A 22500-nucleotide genomic window follows, 5' to 3' on the forward strand; every position below is an offset into this window, starting at 1 on the left:
GGGCTGATGCATAAATTTAAAGTCCTGTTTCAACAATTAGTGAATAATATCACTAACTATATTACAAGAAATAAAGGTAACTGTTATTTGAATTCTAGCACAGATCAGAAAGAAAATTGTAAACAAAATTGCATTGCTTCCGACTAAAATTCAGTTATACCCAAGTTCTTAGTTTTGCAAATTATTTTTGCAAACACCCTCTAATAATAATTTCTATCTGGCTTTTCCCACAATCCTAGTAGCCTTTGGTGAACCTAAAGTTATTGTACACCTTCTCAACCTGTTAAATGTATGGATTTTTGTTTCATAACACACCAGAATAATACTGAACACTTGGTTAGTGAGACCACCTACCTTTAGTTTCCTTTTCCGCTCTTTTCTTTCTTAAAGCGTTATTGGATTTCCTTCTCCCGCTTCTTTATTTTTTCCTACAACCGGAACTCTGCTCGCAAAGTTCTTCCCATACTATTGGAAGTTTTTCTTAAGCGCTTGTAGTCAAACTTGTTCCCAAGAATTGAACAGAGTCCAAATGTTGATTGGTACTTTGTTTACCAAAGGAGAGTCATTTGTCCCCCAGTTACTTCAGTCAAGCTTTGAATGATGTATCTACTTCCACAGCGGACTTTAAGGTTTTCAGAATGCAAAAGCACATCAGAAGTACAAATAAATAAAGCAGCTACAAGTCTCTTGGCATATGCGTAGGTTTTGGTAAACGTGACCTGCTGGGTGTATTCTTTAACGAAAGCCATACAACAAGGTTGTTCACGTACCCTCTGTTGGGTTCAGGATTTTAGTAAATATATCCAAAATGTACGCGAAAGCGAGAATTTAAGGGTCAGAGGTCACAGTACTTATTGAATATATATATATATATATATATATATATATATATATATATATATATATATATATTATTTACATATATATATATATATATATTATATATATATATATATATATATATATATATATATATATATATATATATATATATATATATATATTTATTTACATATATATATATATATATATATATATATATATATATATATATATGTATATATATATATATATATATATATATAAAATGTATGTAGGTCACAGTGGCTATTGAATTTATAAAAAGATATAGATGTATACAAACAGGAAGAGAAAAATATCGGGGGAAGCTGACTCCCATTAAATGGCTTTAGGAGGGAACGGACTGGCAAAATGCGCTGCGTAATTTAAATTCGAGAGGAGGTGACGGGGAAAGAGATGTGTTTGGTAGTTTTGGAAAAGTACCTGGAGTGAATACGATTGGGGAGCATCATGTGGAAATGTTTTCAAAGAGGTTTACGCTTTTTTATTTCGTTTTTTTGGGGGGGCGTGGGGTGGGAAGGGTGGGGATAGGTTGAAACTTGCGGCATTAAAATTGGTGAGGAGGCGGAGTAGTGTGTGAAAGTGTGTGTCATATTACGTAGCGGTAGTATTAAGGAGGTGATGGGGCTATTTAGTTGTGGTGGGCATATAATGCCGCGTATAAGTGGCTCGGCGGTTATTTTGATATATATTCTTTCAAGAGCAGACGAGCTTCATTTGTGAAGAAAGAGGGAGGTGAGCACTTTCCTTAGAAGTTGGATAAAAATGAGTTAGAATTATGATACGGAAGTGTTGGATGATGATCAGTTGAAGGGATGAATGTGTTTAAATATATATATATATATATATATATATATATATATATATATATATATATATATATATATATATATATATACATATATATATATATATATATATATATATATATATATATATATATATATATATATATATATATATATATATATGTATATATGAGTGTGTGTTTATATAATATATATATATATACAGTATATATATATGAGTGTGTGTTTATATATATATATATATATATATATATATATAATAATTTTTTTATTTAATAACTGATCTCTTCTTCCTTTGTTTCCTATTATCTTCGGTAAATTCTTTCAAATGAACACCATATTCTTTGGAAGTCTGAATTTCAAGTCACTGGCCCATGTCGGCCTGTTTCGTACGAATAGGGGTTTATTTTCTGAATGATATATACTGTATATGTATATATATATATATATATATATATATATATATATATATATACACACACATACAAATATACATTATATACTTATGTAGGCATTACTTGGTTCTTTTGCATCTATCCCTTCGGCCCCTAGCTGCAACCCCTTTCGTTTCCTTTTTACTGTATCTCTGTTCATATTCTGTTTCCTCCATCTTACTTTCCACTCTCTTCTGACAATTGTTTTATAGTGCAACTGCGAGGTTTTCCTCCTGTTACAACTTTTAAACCTTTTCACTCTCAATTTCCCTTTCAGCACTGAATGACCTCATAGATCCCAGTGCTTGGCCTTTGGCCTGGATTTTATATATTCCCTTCCATCCACCCACTGCTGTTCACACACACACACACACACTTGTTGTTGAACTACTCTGTATTTCTCTCTCTCTCTCTCTCTTTATCTTTATCTGTATCTGATATTTTTCTTTGAACACGCACCATAGCTCTTGAAGAGATTTGTCCTTTAGTTGAGTTAGTGTTTTGCAAAAATTACATTTTTATTTTTTAAGGGTTTGAAGCATTTTCATGGATGTAGGTCACCAGAACAGTGTTTGTACAGAGAAAGGTTTCATTTAACCATGCGGTGCCTTTTGTTTTCATCATTATTGTCTTGTTTGATTAGGTTTTGCCAACTTAGTCTGCTGTGCTTATACACCTTTGGTTTCGAGAGTATTCAAACCGAAGTCGCTGTTATGTACTTCACTTTTTAATTTCTTCTTACACCATGTTTTAGAATGGGGGGAAATACAACATAATTCAACAAGACAGATATTCTGTATCTGTCGTAGAAATTAGGCCATGCACCCTATTATTAATTAGTTTTTTGTCACCCAGAAAGAGTCAGTGAACTCTTTCTGTCATCTGAAGTTGCATTATTGTGACTGGTAGCAGTTATGAAGCACTTTGAGTCCTTAGGCATTACTTCAGATGCCCTCAAGGATGCTTTTGTGCCTGTTTCTTTTAATGCTAAATGCATTTGGGTAGTGGGTTAATGTGGCTTTTCTTAGCTACATTCACTTCAGGGTGTGACGTCCCTGCCTTCACGAGTTAGGCAGAAGAGATTTCAGCCAAGGGACAACTCTTTTAGGAGGACACTGACACCAAACCAGTGGGTAGGGACTCTTTAGCCTTGGTAGGCAACCCTAAGAGAAGGCTACTCTGAATACGAAACCTTGTTCTCCAACCTTGACTGTGCCATAGCCACACCTGTGGCTCTTCCATTGTCTTGGTTTGAGTTCCTGCCTGAGGGTACAGACAGGCATTTATCCCTTTTTGCTCACTTCCCTGTTTTTTCGAAAAGTCGGTAGGACAGGTGATGAGAAAGTAAAAGTTCCTCGGTGGATTATCAGGAAAGTGTCTTGTTCTTTACTCATCTTTTCCTTCCGAGTGTTTTATTTCTAAATCCATCCCGAATGTTCTTCCTCCCCGTTGATGTTGCAAACTGGTGGATTTCTTTGCTAAAGCAAAGCGAAGTGTGCCGGCCCCACTCTCGTCGACCAGTTGTTTTGCGTTTTGTTCAATGACGCATGGTCACGTTTATTTTTACTTCTCAACAGAATTTTTGTAACAATGTAAATACTGTTGTTGGTGATGGTTTTATTGTTTATTGTTATGTGGATTTTTGCAAATGTTATTGTTGTTATGAGTCTATTTGTTACTTCTGGATACTTGATTTTATGTTGTTGATTTTAATTTTTCGGGAGATATTGAGTTAAACCTTGGGCCTGTTACTCATTACAGTAAGAAAATTGCAAAGTACTTTAATCAAATATTCGGGGCTTCAGGTCAAATTTCTTGATCTGCAGAGTTGTGCCCATAACCATGATTGATCTTTTACCTGAGACTCTGTAAGTGGTAACAAGTCAAAAGGTTGAGTTTTTAATCCCGGGGGTTTGATGGCCTCATTTCATTTATTGTTGTAACATCCCATACGCAAGGTATGGCTGTATACACTGTCCAGACGACCTATTTATCGTCAGATAACTTGGAGTGAAGTTGCTAAGAATTTCTTCTTTTAAGTTCTACAATATCTGCTTATTTACTGTTTACCGCAATACAAATGTCGACGATTCTTCTATATGACTGTCTTTTTGGAAAGGGTTAGTATGGCTAGGTCACAGGATTCAAAAGCTTCATTTTGTTATTTGTGAAGACTGTAATGCAAAGCACTGTGAGTACAACTAAATTCCTAAGATCAGCATGGCCGTTCTGTTTTGAGTTTTGTGTATCCTCCGATTTCGTCCAGCTAACTGATTTTCGGCAATAGATTAGACCTCATATTCACAGATGTGCCTGCTATTGTCGTCCAACGCCTGTTAATATGTAGGCACTTCTGATCATTGCGCCATTGAGATGGACATATTCTGTCAATCAGTATATTCCTAATGCCAAATATTGAAAAACAGTCTGGTTGAAATCCAGAGCCAATTGGGATCGCATTATTGAAGCTTGTCAGGCACTTAATATTTCAGATGCTATTTAGACCTGATCCCAGGAAGACGTTAAATGAAATGCTGAGGGCTATTTTAATAACATGTCCCCAGAAAGGTCATCAAATTTAGACAAATGACCAGTGGTTTGATGATACTTGTAGACGAGCCTACAAAATCGTTCAAATGAAGCAAATAAAGCTTACCATACAGCCGAGAGAAATTACAACAATTCCTTGAAGAGGAGACTTGAAGGAATTACTCAGCTTCATCTGTGGTAGACCAAATTGGCATCATCTATCTTTGGGTCAGGCTCTCCTTCCATTCCACCACTACTAACTAGTGTGTTGTCTCCCAAGATTAGTAGATTCTATAGATTTTTAAGTCGACGTAGTATTTTTGCGGATGAGCAAGCTTAGTAATACAGTGCCTGTTCCAAAAAGTGGCATATCTGCAGGCTGCAGTAACTACAGACCAATTTCTATTCTCCCCGTGCTCGCCAAAGTTGCTGAAAAACTTATTTTTAAGCCACTATATAAGTATTTGGAATGTAAAAGATTGTTAACTGATAGTCAGTGTGCATCCAGGAAGCAGTTAGGTACCTGCGATGCTCTTTTAGACTTGACATGCCATTTGCAAGATAACCTTGATAAGGGTTTTGAGTGCAGAGTAATTCAAATAGATTTTAGTGCTGCTTTTGATTTAGTAAATCACAAGGCACTTATTTTTATAAACTTCAGAATCTTAGAGTGGGTGGATATGTTTTAGAATTACTTCAAGATTTCCTTACAGGTAGGCAGCAGCGAGTTGCTGTGGACGGGTTCTTGAGTGAACCAAGACCTATTGTGTCTGGAGTTCCACAGAGTAGCGTTCTTGGTCCTTTGTTATTTTTAGTGTATACAAGTGATATGGTTGTTGGTCTGGAAAACAAGGTTGTTCAGTATGGCGATGATGCAGCACTTGTGGTTGTAGTAAAGTCTCCACTTATGAGAAATGAAGCTGCCCGCAGCCCCAGTCGGGACATGGACCGGATTAACGAATTGTGTAATCGGTGGGGTATGAGGTTGAACTCCAGTAAAACGAAAACACTTATGATTGGCAGATCTCGTACAGATTTCCCACCCCATCCTCCCCTTCAGGTGGATGGAACTTTGCTGAATGAGTCTGAAGCTTTAACTATTCTGGGTATAACCTTTTACTCACATCAAACTTTTGAGAGACATCTAATGAAAGTTTCAGCAAATGCCGCACGAAAGTTAGGTATTGTTCTTAAGGCCCTATATATTTAGAACTGTGATAAAATCAGTGCGACCTGTTTAAGGTCATTTGTACTTCCTTTACTGGAATACTGTTCCCCGGTGTGGATGTCTGCTTCTGCCAGAGATTTAACTCTTTTACTTTTAGAGAGTGGGTCGTGGTGCCAGGTTTCTGTTTCCTAATAGTAGTAGTTGTGACTTGGACCATCGACGGATGGTCTCTTATTTGTCACTTTTTCATAAGTTGTATTTCAGCAGTGAGCTTTCACATTCACAATTGATCCGCTGAACAGCAGCACCGATATGCAGTAAACGTGTCTCGCTGTCGAACTTCTCAGTTCCAGAGGTCTTTTATTCCTCACACCGTTGGACTGTGGAACAGTCTCTCAGAGGATGTCGTGCAATTGAAACTTCAGAAGTTCAAGCGCAAATGCAATGCATTACTACCCTAGTACTATTTTTCTTGCATTTTAATAGATTTTTATCTGCTCGTCTATTGATTTTTCTTTTTTAATAAGTGAGATCTCTTCTTCTTGTATTTCCATTTATTTCCTCCTACTTCTTCCTAATGAACACCATATTCTTTGGAAGCTTGAATTTCAAGTCAGTGCCTCCTGTGGGCTTGTTCCATATCAATGGGTTTCATCTTCTGAATAATAATAATAATCCGTGATACTGATCTTGAAAGCGGTCGGAATACAGAAACCCATAATTTAGTCAAGCTGCGTATCTACCCATTTCTGATTCCGCCTCTCCCTTTCAGCTCCAGTGCGTTTCACTTCCAAAATCTAAACACATTTCTGCCGAATGACGATGCTGGTCTTCTGGTTGGTTCGATCACGTCATCCAAATTGTCGAATCTGTTTTTATAGAAATTTCTCCGTGCGTATCCACGTTCCGAACTTGCCCCAATAACTGAAGGTATATCCTTGTTTGGAATATTGCCTGTAAAATCAAAGTAAAACTGTCCGAGCGGAAACCAAACATCACGTCCTCTCTCTTGTCTTCTTTTCCCCGAAACAAAACGCCTTCTGTCTTATGTAAATAGACAGCAAACACCCGGGAAATAATGTGAAAATCACCACTCATTATAGCGTGAATTATCGCCGTTAGTTCTCTACCTACTAAGTGTGAAGGACTATTAGTTTTACCCACTGTTGGTCCGTCTCTCAGCGTGCGTGTCACGCTTGCCATTTCGTCGTCACACTCCTCTTGAAGGGACTTAGAGAGACAGTGCGTCTGTTTCATCTGTCTGTATGTCTAGCTGTCCGTGCCTGCTCACCTCGGTTTCCTTTATTCTTGTATGCCAAAACTGCTCCAAATGACTTGAAACCTTGACCGTAGGGGGTAGTACCGTCGGTACACCTCACGCGGTGTACTGCAGGCATTACTCAAGGTTCTTTGCAGCGTTCCTTCGGCCCCTGGCTGTAACCACTTTCATTCCGTATACTGTACCTCCGTTCATATTATCTTTCTTCCGTCTTACTTTCCTTTACCCTCTCCTGACAATTGTTTCATAGGGCAATTGCGAGTGTCCTCCTGTTACACCTATCAAACCTTTTTAATCTCAATTTCCCTTTCAGTGCTGAGTGACCTCATAGGCTCTAGTGCTTGGCCTCTGGCCTAAATTTCATATTCCATGCCATCTACCTTTGTGAGAAGCATAAGGCATCATTCGGAATGTTCTTAAAAGTTGGTTGGGACTGAATGAGGCGTCTGTTGCTTTCTCAACACTAAGATCGATTGCTTGTTCTTCATCACAATAATCTCATAGAAGTTTCTTTCGTAGAACTCAGATGAGCTGCATTGTGTTTCACCACCACCTGTAACATTTCACTGCCTTTGCCTTAATCCCTTTCCTAGATGTTCACATGAACGTCTCCAAGTTTTGTGATATAGAGTTTTCGGCAAATCTTGACCACCGTGCCCCCTGGGATTCGCTACCACCTTCTGTTTTCCTTGCAAGTCCCCTCTCTTCCCTAACTTTAGTTGCCAGCTCTATCGGCCGCCCAGTATGAAATATTGCAATGTAGTCCAAGATAAAGACTTGATGATACTTTTAAATTTGCATATATAACAAGTGACGTGAGTGGTTGAGTGTTTTTTGGGTTAATCCTTCTATATAAATTGAATATGCATACGTATATTTAGTAGTTTAACTATCACAAAATCCTGAAGAAGGTGTAGAGGACAAGTACAGTTCTAGTAATAATAAGCATATAAATTTTACATGTATACGTATGCATGTACTGGCCTATTTTTCACTCGTGTTAATAAAACTATAAAAATTTTACATGTATGAATTTTATATGTATACGTATGTATGTACTCATCTCCATTCCAGTGAAGTTTATGAAGACTTTTTTTCGTGTGTGAACATTTTCGTAGACTGTCAGCTTTATCGGGAAATATTGGGAAGTCTGCAGTTGTTCACGAGCAACAAAACCATAGAGAGAGAGAGAGAGAGAGAGAGAGAGAGAGAGAGAGAGAGAGAGAGAGAGAGAGAGAAACATGACACAAACAAAGGAGAAGCGACGATTTTCTCATCAACGTATCCGGTTAGAGTCTCCAGTCGCCTGTGAAACGACTGATAGTGATGGATAGTAATCAAAGGAGAGAGAATAACCATTTCAGTAGCAGAAGACGAAATTCAAATTCGAAATATGAGAATTGCAACAGGGATTAGATCACTTCCTTTGAGATGAAATGGCGAATGGAAAAGGCGGGATTTTTAATGGCTCAGACAGACGCACTGAATACTGGTGCCATACCGGTATCGTTCGAATACGGGGGAAAGGGATTCTGATTGATTTCCTTTGATATTCTTATGATGTGAAGACGTGATTTATTTATTTATTTTTTTTTTATTGATTTACTTGTGGGTGACAGAACTTCCATATCGCCTTCAGAAAGTAATTAAACTTTTTTTTCCCCTTTTAGAGTAAAACACGTTTAGTATCTAAAGAAAATTTGCTTCGATTTGAATACTCAGTGAAGTGTATCGCCAATTTAAACGAATCAATCAGATATTTATAAACATTAGAAAAAACCCTTTTTAAGCTTCAATGGCTGACGAAATGGGAATTAAACAAAATCGTAACTGCAGTAGTAAGTGATTCCATCAATATTTCATAAACACATTAATAAAATGTCTTTGTTAATTCAGTATTTATAGAAGGTTGAAAACACTTCCTACGCTTTAATGACTTGACAATTTGGGGACTAAATAAAAGGGTAACTGCAATCTAAGTTAGTTCCAGCAAAGATCCAGAAACAGCATGAATAAACCGTCTTCGAGACTTGGTCCATTTTGTTCAAATTCAAGACCCATGTAACACCAACACTCTTCTGTTTCTCCCTTACCAGTTGCATCAGGCAATACCAGGAGCACCATCTACAATAACTCAGCCAGAGACAAAATGGTGGTTGGTGTACGTTTGCAGGTAAGGGCAGTTCCTCACGCACTTTTGTATACAAGGGAAAGGGTGGGGAGAGAGAGAGAGAGAGAGAGAGAGAGAGAGAGAGAGAGAGAGAGAGAGAGAGAGAGCTACCACGGCAAGAAAATCAAGGAAAAAAAAAAAAAAACAAAGAATAAATAGGTTCAAAATAACGTGAAACCGCAGGAGGGCGGGAAAATCGTTCAGCGGTGCGAAAGTTGATTTGGTGTGGAAAACAAAAGCGACTCGGAAACGAGAGAGACAGAGACAGAGAGAGAGAGAGAGAGAGAGAGAGAGAGAGATCCATCAGTTAATATTTTTTTGTTTTTGCCTGAAGATTCCTATTTTTAAGTTTGTTTTCAGCCGCATAAAAACATCTATTTCACCCAGTGTTTTGGTAGATGTTTTCCAGTTATGGCAAATTGAGTTTTTATGTTCGTCAATTTCCCCTTCCATCTGTTTGCAAAAAATGTTTACTTGTGCACGCTTTATTGTTTCATGTTTCCAGTTGTTTTCTTTGACCTAATTATTTCTGTTTTCTTTGGCCTAATTATTTCTGTTTTCTTTGGCCTAATTATTTCTGTTTTCTTTGGCCTAATTATTTCTGTTGTCCCAGTGTTTTATTTGATATTGTATTAAAATTTCATCTGTAAACAGTGCTTGTCGTAAGTGTCCTTCATATTTTTTCTTTTGATTTCGTTACTTTTTATCACTCAGAACGGGATTAAGAGCTAATACAGAGGTTGACAGACCGCCCCAGCTAAGTCCAGTATTCTCAAGAAAAGTAACTAACACCAGCTCTTTATTCCCGAAGGACCCTAAGGCCGCCGCTCAGGAACCGTTGTCCTCGTCCAGCGCTCTCAGTCGAGACGAATGCAGCGTCATCACCGAGACAGTCGCTGGCAGCAAAGCAGCCAACGCCCCCAGCCTACTAGATGCCAACATCGAACTGAAGCTGTTCAAGGAGAAGGAGAACACGCTCCGAGTTCGTAACGGCACCGACGCAGCCGAGACCACCTGTCACCACAGCAAGGCCCTTGACCGCAAAGCCGGCGAACGCAAGATGAGCGTCGAAGGAATCCGCCTGGTGGTCATATCCTGCGTGGATCCGACGGACAAGTCTCCCCGGAGGGGCAGGAAGAAATCCACCGAGGGGATTGTGTTTCTCGAGCCGGTCAAGCCCAGCAAGGAGGCGGGGGAGGGGGAGGATCAGGGCGGCCTCTACAAAAGAGGAGAGATGCAGAGGTTGGAGGAGGTGGAGGACAAAGAGAGTCCGGGAGGAGACAAAGATACGGCCCAACCGCTGGATATGTCCTTCTGTATAGAGGGCTATAGCCAGCAGGAGTCCCCGCAGGACGGAGCGAGGCCTCCCGCCACAAAAAGGCGCCAAATTAAAGAAGTCTTGGAAGTCCAGGTGACAAAAGACGGTGACTTCGTGTGTCGGAAATTGCCCGAACTCCAAAAGTGAAAGAAAAAAGTACGTGGACGTCTTTGTGGTTGACGCGAGGGGAACTACGAGTTGCCAAAGCATTGCTGGAATGGCCCAACAATTCATTTCCCTTCAATTGCAAGACTCAATAGCTTTAGCGTAATCCAAACTATCGGGGAGAGAGTTCGGACGTCTCTATGTCATGTCTTTATTGCAGTTACCCAATTTTAACTCAAAATACCATTATAATTCCCCCCATTAAAACTTTTTTTTCCTAGAAGCATGAATTTCCCTTATTTGGAATCATTTTAATTTAGCTTTGCTTTATGTTCCTTCTGCTTTATTTTTTTTACTTTCCCATTCTGGAATTGTGGTGCTTAATAGCTTATGTGAGTGTCCTCATGCCCAGTTATAAAAAGTCACGCACAAACACATACAATAATATATATATGTATAGATATATGTGTGTGTGTATGTATGTATGTATGTATGTATATATATATATACACAGTATACACATATATATATATGTATGTATGTATATATATATAATGTCTATCCTCAATATGCTCGCAATGCATGACATTTAAGAGTACAAGTAAAGGGATGAGGGCTAGTGAGAGAAAGGTGAATCGCAGAATAGGTGAAACAAGGAAGACGGGAGAACTGTTGCAGAAGAAGGTTTGTAAGATGAGATAACTGTTGAGCCCACGCTCCTTTACAGATGTGAATAAACGGGAAAGATGAAAGCTGATGCGGTGAACTGCTCATCACTTATTATATATATATATTGTGAATAAGACTGAAAGAGTGAGAAGCGTAGAGAAACGACAGAACTGTAAACAAAAAATGTTAGAGTAGATGAAAAGTTAGGTGACAGTATTTTGAGATGGTTTGAATGCGTAAAGAGAATGGAAGACAACAGGACAATGAGAAGGGTTTCTGAGCTGGAGGAGAGTGGCACAGTGTTGGTAGGATGCTCGTTGTGTCCTTGGTGCCCCTTCTTCTTACATATCTCAAGCAGTTATTATGCAAACGAATATTGGTCCTCACCTTAATGGTAAATAAATTCTGTATATATGTATATATATATATATATAATAGTATGTGTGTATTATATATATATATATATATATATATATATATATATATATATATATATCATTTTTTTCACCTGTGGTAATGTGTGATAAATGAATTTGTATGTGTGATAAATGAATCACGTACAAAAGTGATTATAATCATATATATATATATATATATATATATATATATATATATATATATATATATATATATATATGGATAGTTATATGTATTTAGTGTGTGTGTGTGAGAGAGAGAGAGAGAGAGAGAGAGAGAGAGAGAGAGAGAGAGAGAGAGAGAGAGAGGATCAACAAGAAAGTGATGCGCATGTTGGAAAGCAGTGTCAAGAAGCTTTGATTTCGAATATACAAGGGAGGTATTAGCTGTCAATGCGCTGCAACAATGTCCGTCATTTGTATTCAGTCGAAAAGCTGGGCGCCACTGATATGGCTTCCGGCCACTGCAAAACAATTTCCCAGTGAAATCGCTAAAACAATTTCTCAGTGAAACGACTGCAGTGATGAGAAGGGGGACATCGAATATCGTGTTGTAGATGGTCAAATACTGCTCCGTCATAATGAGAGTCAAAAACGAATTACAGCGAAACATAACCGGGCGGGATTCCGTCATTGTATTTCATTCGCATTTTCGCTCTGTGTGGGAGGTATTCGATGCAATCACGTGGGTCTTATTTGATTGGCGGTTGGGCTGTTGGAAGGATAAAGGAAGCGTTTATTAGAATCCGATGCCTTTTTTTTCAAGGTTTTTTGGATTTTGATGTGCAATAAAATCTCTCGTATATTGTGGATTAGAGGACAACAGCTTGATTTTTAAAAGTGATTCGTCTGTAAAAACGGGATTACGATTAATGGTAGATACATTTTATGATGGTTTAATATGAATTCCAGCTCCCTCTGGATCATTTTCAATCTGACATCCATATTAATACTGTCGACGGGAAATCTTACGAAGTGAGAGAGAGAGAGAGAGAAATCCACTGTCAGCTTCACCAGATCCATAGACACACAACTGCCATAGCGAACACTGAACTCATCGATTTCTTGACGATTTCCTCAAAAATCTTTTGGGTGGATGAATACGAAATTCAATTTTTTCAACACCCCCCCTCTCCTGAACCTCTTTCTTTGCGAGGGGGGGCTTCGGTGCGGGGGTGTAAGGAGAAAGCCATCATCTAGCCACAAGGCTGCAATGAAGAATCAAATTTGTATCTCGGCTCTTACGTGCATGCATTTATCAAAGTCGGGTACGTTTGCTACAGTAAATATTTTCCCACTGACCGCAGCAGTCAGCATTTTGTCGAAGAAATAGATATGTTGTTGATGAAAGAAGATGAAGCTACAAAGGAACTGCACAAATGACGCGAAGCCGAAAGTGATTAGGAATTAGTCATGCCTAAATTGAAGGCGTATCAATGAGAATGCTTAACTGGAGGATACATCAGTTTGACTGGCATTCATCACACAGGGATAACGGGGCATCTGTAACGTGGGTTTGAATTAACACTATATAAAAAAGAAATACTTCACACAGACAATTAAGAAGTATGAAAGTCTTGACTGGTCATCTGCTTGCCTCAGTGTGGGGATAAATTGGATAAAACAACCACTCAGTTTCAAGACTGGCAAGACATCTGTCTCTTGATATCCATGACATTCCAAAAATCAGTCACTCAGTTTCAAGATATATTTCTTGATACCATAACATTCCAGATTTTATGCCATACTTACGGCAAAGCCAGAGTACTTGAAAAGGAATTGGTAACCTTGTACTCCCAGTAGGTGGGGTAGTGCCGTCAGTGCATCTCACGTGATGCACTGTAGGCATTACATTACCCAAGGGTTTGCAGCGTCCTTTCGATCCTTAGATGCAACCACGTTTTAGATTTTACTTTGCCTCCATTCCCACTTCCTTCCTTCATTCAGTCTCGCTGTCCAACACCTCTAATTATTACTTCCTAGTGCAAATAGGGGGATTTGTCCCAGTTCTATCTTTAGATCCAGGTACTTCATCTCCTTTATTTTTTTATCCAGCAGCCATTCCAACTCCCTCTTTTCGCTGTCTTCAGATCTGAATGGCCGAAAGTGCTCCAGTGCTTGGCTTGACAGCCTAAATTTCATAAGATTCAAATCAAACTTTTTGTGCCTGCATGTAGTATATATACTTAGCTAGCCTACTGAGTAATTTTTTTTTTCAATAACTGACCTCTTCTTTCTGTATTTTTTATTACCTTCTGTACTTCTTTCAAATGAACACCATATTCTTTAGAAACTTGAATTTCAAGTCAATAATAATAATAATAATAATAATAATAATAATAATAATAATAATAATAATAATAATAAATTTTCCATCCTGAAAACCGATGGGCCACACAAAAGGTGACATCACATCGATGGATGTGGAGAACATATTCATGAACCTTCAGTGTTCTCTGGTCTTGTACTTCAGAAGATGCCTTATTCTTATTCTTCATAAGAAGCCTTCTTAGTCACTCCACAGAGAGGTTCCCGTAGGGGGTTAGTGCCGTCAGTGCACCTCATGCGGTGCGCTTTAGGCATTACTTAAGGTACTTTGCAGCGCAACCCCTTTCATTCCTTTTACTGTACCTCCTTTCTTTTTCTCCGTCTTCCATCTTACTTTCCACCCTCTCCTAACAATTGATTCACAGTGCAACTGCGAGGTTTTCCTCCTGTTACACCTTTCGAACCCTTTACTGTCAATTTCCGTTTCAGTACTGAATGACCTTTGGCCTAAATTCTGTATTCAATTCAATTGTTAGTCACTCAGAGTATAGCTATTCCGGCAAATAAATGGCGTAGCCACAGGGCTTATCAGAGCCATGTTTGACTAAAGCCCCTCTGTCTCTAGTGAAAGAGCCTTTCCTATACAGCTTTAACATGCTGTCCGTACCATGAAGTGATCAAGAGCCCCTGGGCCTTGAATTGTCTTCCATGACATGAACGTATAAAGTAAACGTTTGTGAACATTTTTCCATCTTTCAGTAAAATTACAAGAAGTCTTCGCCCTGCTTTTCCTATGCATATATGGATGATATTCATCCCAGTGGAATTTCTCGTAATAAATGAGTTGGCGGTTTTGGAGGGCTCATTCTTAGTGAATCACCTTATGATTTATGATATTCAAATATGCATGTATGTATATACATATAGATATGTGTGTGCATATATCTTATATATATATATATATATATATATATATATATATATATATATATATATATATATATATATATATATAATATATATATATAATATATATATATATATGTATGTGTCTGTAGGAATGTATTTGTGTGGTGTGTGTTTATTGGAAGGTGGTTACATATTTCAACCGTTATTTATATCTTACTTAGGTTCCCCTAAACTATAAATATTGCGAAATATTTTAATGTAAGATTCCATTGCAACAGCTGGGACTGAACTAAGTTAAAATATCTTGGGGATTTTACTTAGAGGTAAATCATTTCAAATAACGTCATCTAAATGCAGTCGAAATAGAACGAATCACCAAACTAAAAGTCATGGCTAAACGCTGAAAGAATTTTGTTTCAAAAATGACTCCAAAGATAGAAAGCTTAAAAAGTGAATGCCAGCAATAGCAACGTGATGACGGTATATATTTTAAGCCAGAAAGTTGGAGCACTGATTGTTAGCATGGTTGGTGGGTTTGAAAAGAGGTCATTCGTACAATTTAAGAGAAGCTGGGGACGCAGCAAGAACTCAGCGATGGGTCTGAAAGAAACGATGTGGAACGCGAAAAATAACATAATATGGTTTTCGCATGGGTGCGTTGAGGCAGTTCATCTTTATTGAAGTGAAGAGTGGACGCTGGATATGAATTAATGAAAAATGTTTGAAAGCTGGTGGCTTGAGTTACCTATGTAGATGATATGGGAAATAAGGATGGCTCAAATGTAACAAATATAAATTATGAAAAAATGGTTAGCAAAGTTGGCCAAGAATACTTCAAGGTGGTCTGTTCAAATGGAGAGAATGGAAGATGTTAGGTTCGTGAAAAGTATGGAGATAATTCGGGAGTGGGCTAGGAATGTTTTACGGTGGTCTGTTCATGGAAAGGATTTAGATAATTATAAAATCCTGGAATGAATGAGGATACTTAGAGGAACTGACCAAATGGCTTAACAGTGACGAAAGATTGAAAGGATCCGATATTCAGGAATTCCACCGCTAATTTGCAGTTAATAGTGAAACGGAGCAGCGACTGTCGTTGTGTCTTTCTTTGAAGCCACTAACTAGATATATATATATATATATATATATATATATATATATATATATATATATATATATATATATACATACATATATATATATATATATGAGAGAGAGAGAATGAAACTGACGAATGACACATACATAACGCTTAAAAAACGCACACAAAAATCTTAGAAAAAAAATTCATTGTATTTTTTATATCAGTTCTAATGGCCATAACTTCAGTTTTGCTTAATTTTTAAACAATTCTTTTTTAGCAGTGCTTTGAATGATCTTTGTGATCGTTCTGCCCTTTAGAATGATTGCAGATAATTGGTTGGCTGTGAATTTTCTCAAGTCTGTCCTGTAAAATCTGAAACTGACCTCCACTAACGCCCCGCCCCTCTGTATTCCCCCAGGTCAAAGTTCGCACCCTTCTGATGGAGTGGAATCGGACTTCGCAGAGACAGAGCCGGTCCGGAAAGGACGCTGAGTTGGCCTCCATGGTGCCCTTGGGAGTGCCCGCCATCCTTCCCTCCAGCGCGGTCATGAACGGCGCCCAGACGCCCACTCAGTCCTTCCACACCACGCGCTTTTCCTCGAGGTCGTACCCCGTGGAGCCCCTGGCGCAGGAGAAAGACGACTCCTCCGGGTACAGCTCCTCCCACGCCCACTCCTTCAGGAGTTACCACGACCTCTCCGTGAACGAGAAGCCTTTGAGAGCGCACGTGTGGGAGAACCATCATTCGTGCTAACTTCTGCGGCAGTGAATCTGTCTCTCTGTCAGTGCTCAACACTTTGCGAATGAATGAGTAACTTTGCGAGCCCCTCAATGGTAAGCGTCTGTGAGCTTTGAGCCCTGACAAAACTTGAGTGCTCAACGGGAAATTAGGGCCAAGTTAAGCTCTAGCATATTTGTTCCAATTCTTTTTTTTTTTTCATCAGTAAGTATTAGGATAGCCTAGAATTAATTGCTCCAGTCGTCATGGTCTATCATACCAGAAAATAAGTGTGAAACAGGTTACAGTACATTCAAGCTAACCATGAAATTGGTTGAACAAAAAAAACTATGACGACGTTAGAAATGTTTAGCTCTTTTGTTGATTTGTAAGCCTCTATACTTTTCATTTTTTCGGCAGTCAGTTGGTTTTGATCTTTGTTGAAAAACTGGCTCTTGTGTAAACCAACGTGGACTGCCAGTGGGGAAAAGGAAGGAATTCAAGCTCAGTGTAACATATATATTCACAAAAAAATGTACAATGAAGTGTCGTTTGTCAAAAATGATTGATTTTTATTCCTTATAGTCTTGTCTAAATGGTTTATGAGTCTGCTTCATCATCTGTCGAGCGTTCGTTTCACGGGAAATGAATCACCACCCCTTCCAAGTTATCGCGTTCATTTCCACGAAGTGGATTTGTCGGGGAACTTTGAAGAGGAAAGATTGCCCGAAGAAATTCCATACAACGAAAACTGACATCTTTCGGACACTGTACTTCTAGCAATCGATCGCTCATCTTTCCGGACGGTCTTACGTGCAGAATGTGCTCATTGGAAAAGTGGCTTCTTATCACTGAGCTGAACAGATTCCAGTGAGACAGTGGCTGAGGAAATTGAACCTTTTTGTGGCTCCAGCATAAGAACCGGCCCTTCAAGCTTGTTGCTCTGAAGAAGAAGAAAAGCGTAGACTTTGAAACTTGCTATTTTTCTTATATCAAATGTGAGTGATGTCTTTCTGTCGGTCAGATGTCTAGTCTTTTTAACCACATAGTATATTCTTGACAGTCCTGTTTGGTACAATTCATAACATATTCTTGACAGTCTTATTTGGAAAAGCTCAAGTATGTTCCTGACGGTCCTGTTTGAAAATATCATAGCATATTCTTGATGATTCTTTTTGAAGAAAAGAATGGAAAAAAAGCACATTCTTGACAGTCCATTTGGAAAAGCTCACAGTGCATTCTCGATAGCCCAGTTCCGGGAGAAAAAAAAATCATAGTATGATGTCGATAATCTTGTCGGGGAGAGTAACCCATGGCATATTCTTGACAATCTTGTTGAATAAAAAGGGTATATCATATTCTTGACAGTCCCGTTTGGAGAAGCAATTGATGCGAGCAGCAATGTGCAGGATTTGTTAAGTATCTTACAAATGTCATTATCGCTGTTATGTCTGTTTTTCAGCTGTGCTGTTGTGCGTGTACAAGTGATGTACTGTAATCTCTCTGTGTGGGTTTTATCAATTTTGACAATCACTCCGACAAAACCATCAGTATTTTTCTTTCCCCTCTCAGAGACAACCAATTCACTCTGATTCACGCGAGGAAACAAATGTTATTGGTGAAATGTGATATGACGGTAGATGTTCTGAAAGAGATGTATATTATATTTATCCATGTACGGTAATTGTGTGCGTATGTAATGCATCTGACAGGTGTTGACTTCAAGAGAACATTTGTAACTATGTTTTTAAGAGGATTTATTCCAGGAGGTGACACTCCAGACTCCTAAAGCTCAACTTGTGTACGTGTGCATGTGTGCATGAAGGTGCTGAAGTGTGCGTGCCATCATTTCGTCTGTGTACACTCCTGTACTGCTGACGGAAGAATATTTTTGTAAAATATCAAATTATGGACCAGAAGCCTATTAATATACTCCTTGTAGCGTACAATAAAAATTGGAAAAAAGAATCATACATTTTTTCCATCTTATCCTAGGGTATATTATTTGGATTGGGATGAGACAACCATTATTTAACTCGCTCAATTTACCTCAAAGTCTTCTACCTGAATAGTCGGTGACAGGTGAAAAACGCCTCACGTTTATTATCAGTGAAGAACCTTGAATTGTCCTCCTCTCTCTCTCTCTCTCTCTCTCTCTCTCTCTCTCTCTCTCTCTCTCTCTCTCTCTTTGTGGACCACCTAATTCTTCGGTGATTGCTTCCTCAAAAGGTCTAATTCGTCTGAGGATTGAGAGAGTGGCTTCTGGGCCTGACTTACTATTACAGTAATTCACCGGGAGGCAGAATAAAATTGGACCGCGTCCTGACGTATCGAGGTATCGATGCCGGATAATGGAAGAGAGAGTATCCGGATAATGGAAGGGAACGTATCCGGACAAAAATTAAAGACTTCTGTATGTGGTTTGTTAGAAAATCCAAGTAGCACAGAGAGACACCTGCCGTCTATGCAAGCTTGCGTGTGACGCGGCTTCTTAGCGGCAAATATTGGCTCTCCTGCCACTGAGTTAGAACCGAGTCTTTATTCAGTGGACGGTTTCGAAAAACATGTTCCTAAGTTGTTACTAACTGTACAGGGAACAACTGTACTTTTGAAAGTCTGACGGTGTTTGGTTTTACTTACAAGTCCAACATTTTTATTTATTTATTCCTTTCCTTTTGCATTGCTCAAAATTCACAAGTCCAACATTTTTATTTATTTATTCCTTTCCTTTTGCATTGCTCAAAATTCACGGTGTTTCATCTCACTATCATGATGGGTAGTGGTAGTAAAACTTCCCGTATTCACAGGTGATGGTATTAATGCCACATGATTCAGATCTTGGAATCTGCCAGTGTTGGATTACTGCTGTCTACGTGTCGGTGTCATTCTGGCCAACACCTGTGTTTTTTCTACATCAGTGATAATTATGGTTAGGGTGTCATACAGAAAAATAATTCTGCTTGAACTTGCACTGACATATTGAGTGCCTGTTTTGCCAACATTTACCAGGTACCAGCAGTTCCTCATTGGACGGGTGGGTATCGTTTTCAGCTAGCACTCTGCTGGTCCCGCGTTCGATTCTCCGACCGGCCAATGAAGAATTAGAGGAATTTATTTCTGGTGAATGAAATTCATTTCTCGTTATAATGTGGTTCGATTCCACAATGTTGTAGGTCCCACAGTTAGGTAACCAATTGGTTTCAGCCAATGAAATAAATCTAATCCTTCAGACCAGCCCTAGGAGAGCTGTTAATAAGCTTTTAACCAGTGATCTGTCATTCCCATTCCTGCTAAGTTATTGAATAGGCCTGATGTTATTATTATCATTATTAATCCTCGCAGTATTATTACAAGCCAAACTGCAGCCTTGGTGTGAAGAGCAGAACACTACAAGCCCAAGGCTCCTGATATGGAAAGCAGTTCAGTGCTGTCAAAGAAACTGAGAAGCAAGTGTGAACTATAAAAGAGAAATAAAGAAAAAAGTAACATTAATAACAAAGCAAAATAACTAAGCTAGATAACAGTGAGGCCCATGCTGGCCTGCTTAACGAAAAATCATTCACACCAAGCCTGTGCTTCTCGAGTGCTAGCGATCCAGCAACAGGATCAAGGAGGGCAGCCACAGTTTGTTCAGCGCGGGAATATTGATGATGGAAGATTTTGAAAGTGTCTGCGAGAGGAGAAAGTTGAGAGTGAATGTGAGCGAGAGTAATGTAATGAGGGTCAGTGGAAACCAGGAAGCTGGAGCAGTTGATTATGATAAAATGCTTGGAGGAATGATAGCAGATCAGATTCGTACAGCCCTTTAGTAGCAAACGTAATGCAGCATACAATACTGAAACTCGATGATTTACCTGAGTAGTTTTTCCTGGATGTAAAGAAGTGGGACAGGTGAGTGTGAAGAAACCAAAGGGAACAAAATAAACGCAAGGAGCACCCCCTACATGGCGATGAGTCGCAGAACAGGTAAAGCTGGGTTAAGGATTAGGGTATTTACAAAAGATGGAATGCAAGGAGGGATTGTTGAGACAGCTCTCCTTTATGGAAGTGAAGTATGGATATTGGATGCGAATGAGGTTAGAATGAAAAGGTTGAAGCTGTTGAGATGAACTGTTTTTGTAAAAAGCAAGACGCTGGAGGGGCTGAATTGATATCTTGGAAGTGACGGTGTGTGTACAAGGTAGGATAAATGCCAGAGTGTGTAGAGGGTTCGACGCACTCCTGATGAGCTTTCTTCGTAGGTCTATGATGCGGATTATGTTGTGGAAGGTTCCTGTTGAGGGGGTTTACCCACAATTCAGACGGCCAAGTATGAATGTAGTAGTGACTGTGGTGTTATTTATCTGTAGAGCCACTTGGCTGGGAAGATGACTTTATATTATTTATATATATATATATATATATATATATATATATATATATATATATATATATATATATATATATATATATATATACAGTTACGGAAAAGATGTGAGTTAATGGGGTTTAATTGTCTGCACAGTACACTAGGAAGAAGATATTGTGAAACAGTAGGAAATTTAGACACTAGTAGGATGCAAGAAAACGAGGTCACGGTAGAGGAGAGTGTTTGGAAGGGAGTTTGGTCCTATAGAGAGAGTGGTGAACGATAGGTTGACGAATAGTATGAAAATGATCGGAAATCTTGGGAGGAGGGAGGAAAGGAAAACTCCATCTAAGGTGAAGGGGGAGTGGTGCAACTTGTGCAGGGAAAGACTGATTGTCGACGCACTGCTAAGAGTTTCTGTGTGGGTATTTGAAGCTGTTGTTGCGATGGGAGCCGACAGGACAAGAAGTTCATCCTCGATTTGTCAATTTAAGGAGGAAAGACACAATATCTGTTGTATCGTTTTCCTTGGAGCCACGTGAAGGTAGACCAGATTCAGAAAGGAAATGCTGATAACAGAGTTACAGAGTGGATGAAGAGGGAAGGATTGACAGAAGTGGCAAGAAAACAAAGGGAACAATAAATAGAAACGTAGGATTCATTAGGAAGGAAAGAAAAATACAGATGTAACTGAGTAAGCAGTAAGAGAAACAAAGGAGCCAACAAAAAACAGGAATCGATGAAGAGAACCGTGGAAAGGAAACAGCTGGTGTATGATGCGATTATTTATATTGGTAAGATTTGTCAGTAAGCCTTGAAGAAAGCTAACCTTGATGCACGGTGCCTCCACCAATATCGTAATTGCATCCAACTTTCTTTAACAAAAGTTGGACGGACTTAGTCACACAAAACCAGAGGCTATTCCAACGAGATATCGACCGGACGAAGTTTCAGAGTCTGGGCTGCGGGTTATAGCCTTCTGGTAGGAGAATAGTTTCAGAGAAATTTTCCCGCAAGTAGCTGCTAAAGAAGTTTGTAAACCGCTGATACTTTATTCATGAAGTACATTCAGAGGACTGTCTGGGTCTAACATGATGATACAGGGTGAAACAACCGGTGGCCACGGGAGGAGACATAATAAGAGTTTTTGCTTTTATATGAAGATATAACATTGAATAAGATCGAGAAAATTTCCAGAAAGGTTTTTCCTAATCATCAGCAAGAGAACGATAATGAAGTAACTAAAATCCTATGCCTTTCGTACTATATAAAAAAAAGCCTGCTGTCTTCTGCACGGTAATGAGCGGGAAGTGATTCCTTGCTGTATTGCCCCAACAGCCTTCAAGTCCAACTTATTTGTCTAGCCCAAGTACAGACGACAGAGTAAAGGGGACTTTCTCCTACCAGTTGCTTTA

The 22500-nt window shown here is 38.9% G+C and overlaps 1 protein-coding gene across 1 annotated transcript in view; it reads left to right on the forward strand.

Moving 5' to 3' along the window:
- Window positions 1-18705, forward strand: part of LOC136836448 (vasopressin V1a receptor-like) — a 75524-nt gene extending 56819 nt beyond the window's left edge. The window contains 3 exon segments of the mRNA XM_067100712.1: window positions 9177-9253; window positions 10062-10724; window positions 16438-18705. Of these exon segments, the coding sequence (XP_066956813.1) occupies window positions 9177-9253; window positions 10062-10715 (731 nt within the window). The 3' untranslated portion in view covers window positions 10716-10724; window positions 16438-18705.
- The last annotated feature ends 3795 nt before the right edge of the window (window positions 18706-22500 follow it).

Source organism: Macrobrachium rosenbergii, chromosome 56, assembly GCF_040412425.1.
Source record: "Macrobrachium rosenbergii isolate ZJJX-2024 chromosome 56, ASM4041242v1, whole genome shotgun sequence".
NCBI classification, from domain to species: Eukaryota; Metazoa; Arthropoda; class Malacostraca; order Decapoda; family Palaemonidae; genus Macrobrachium; species Macrobrachium rosenbergii.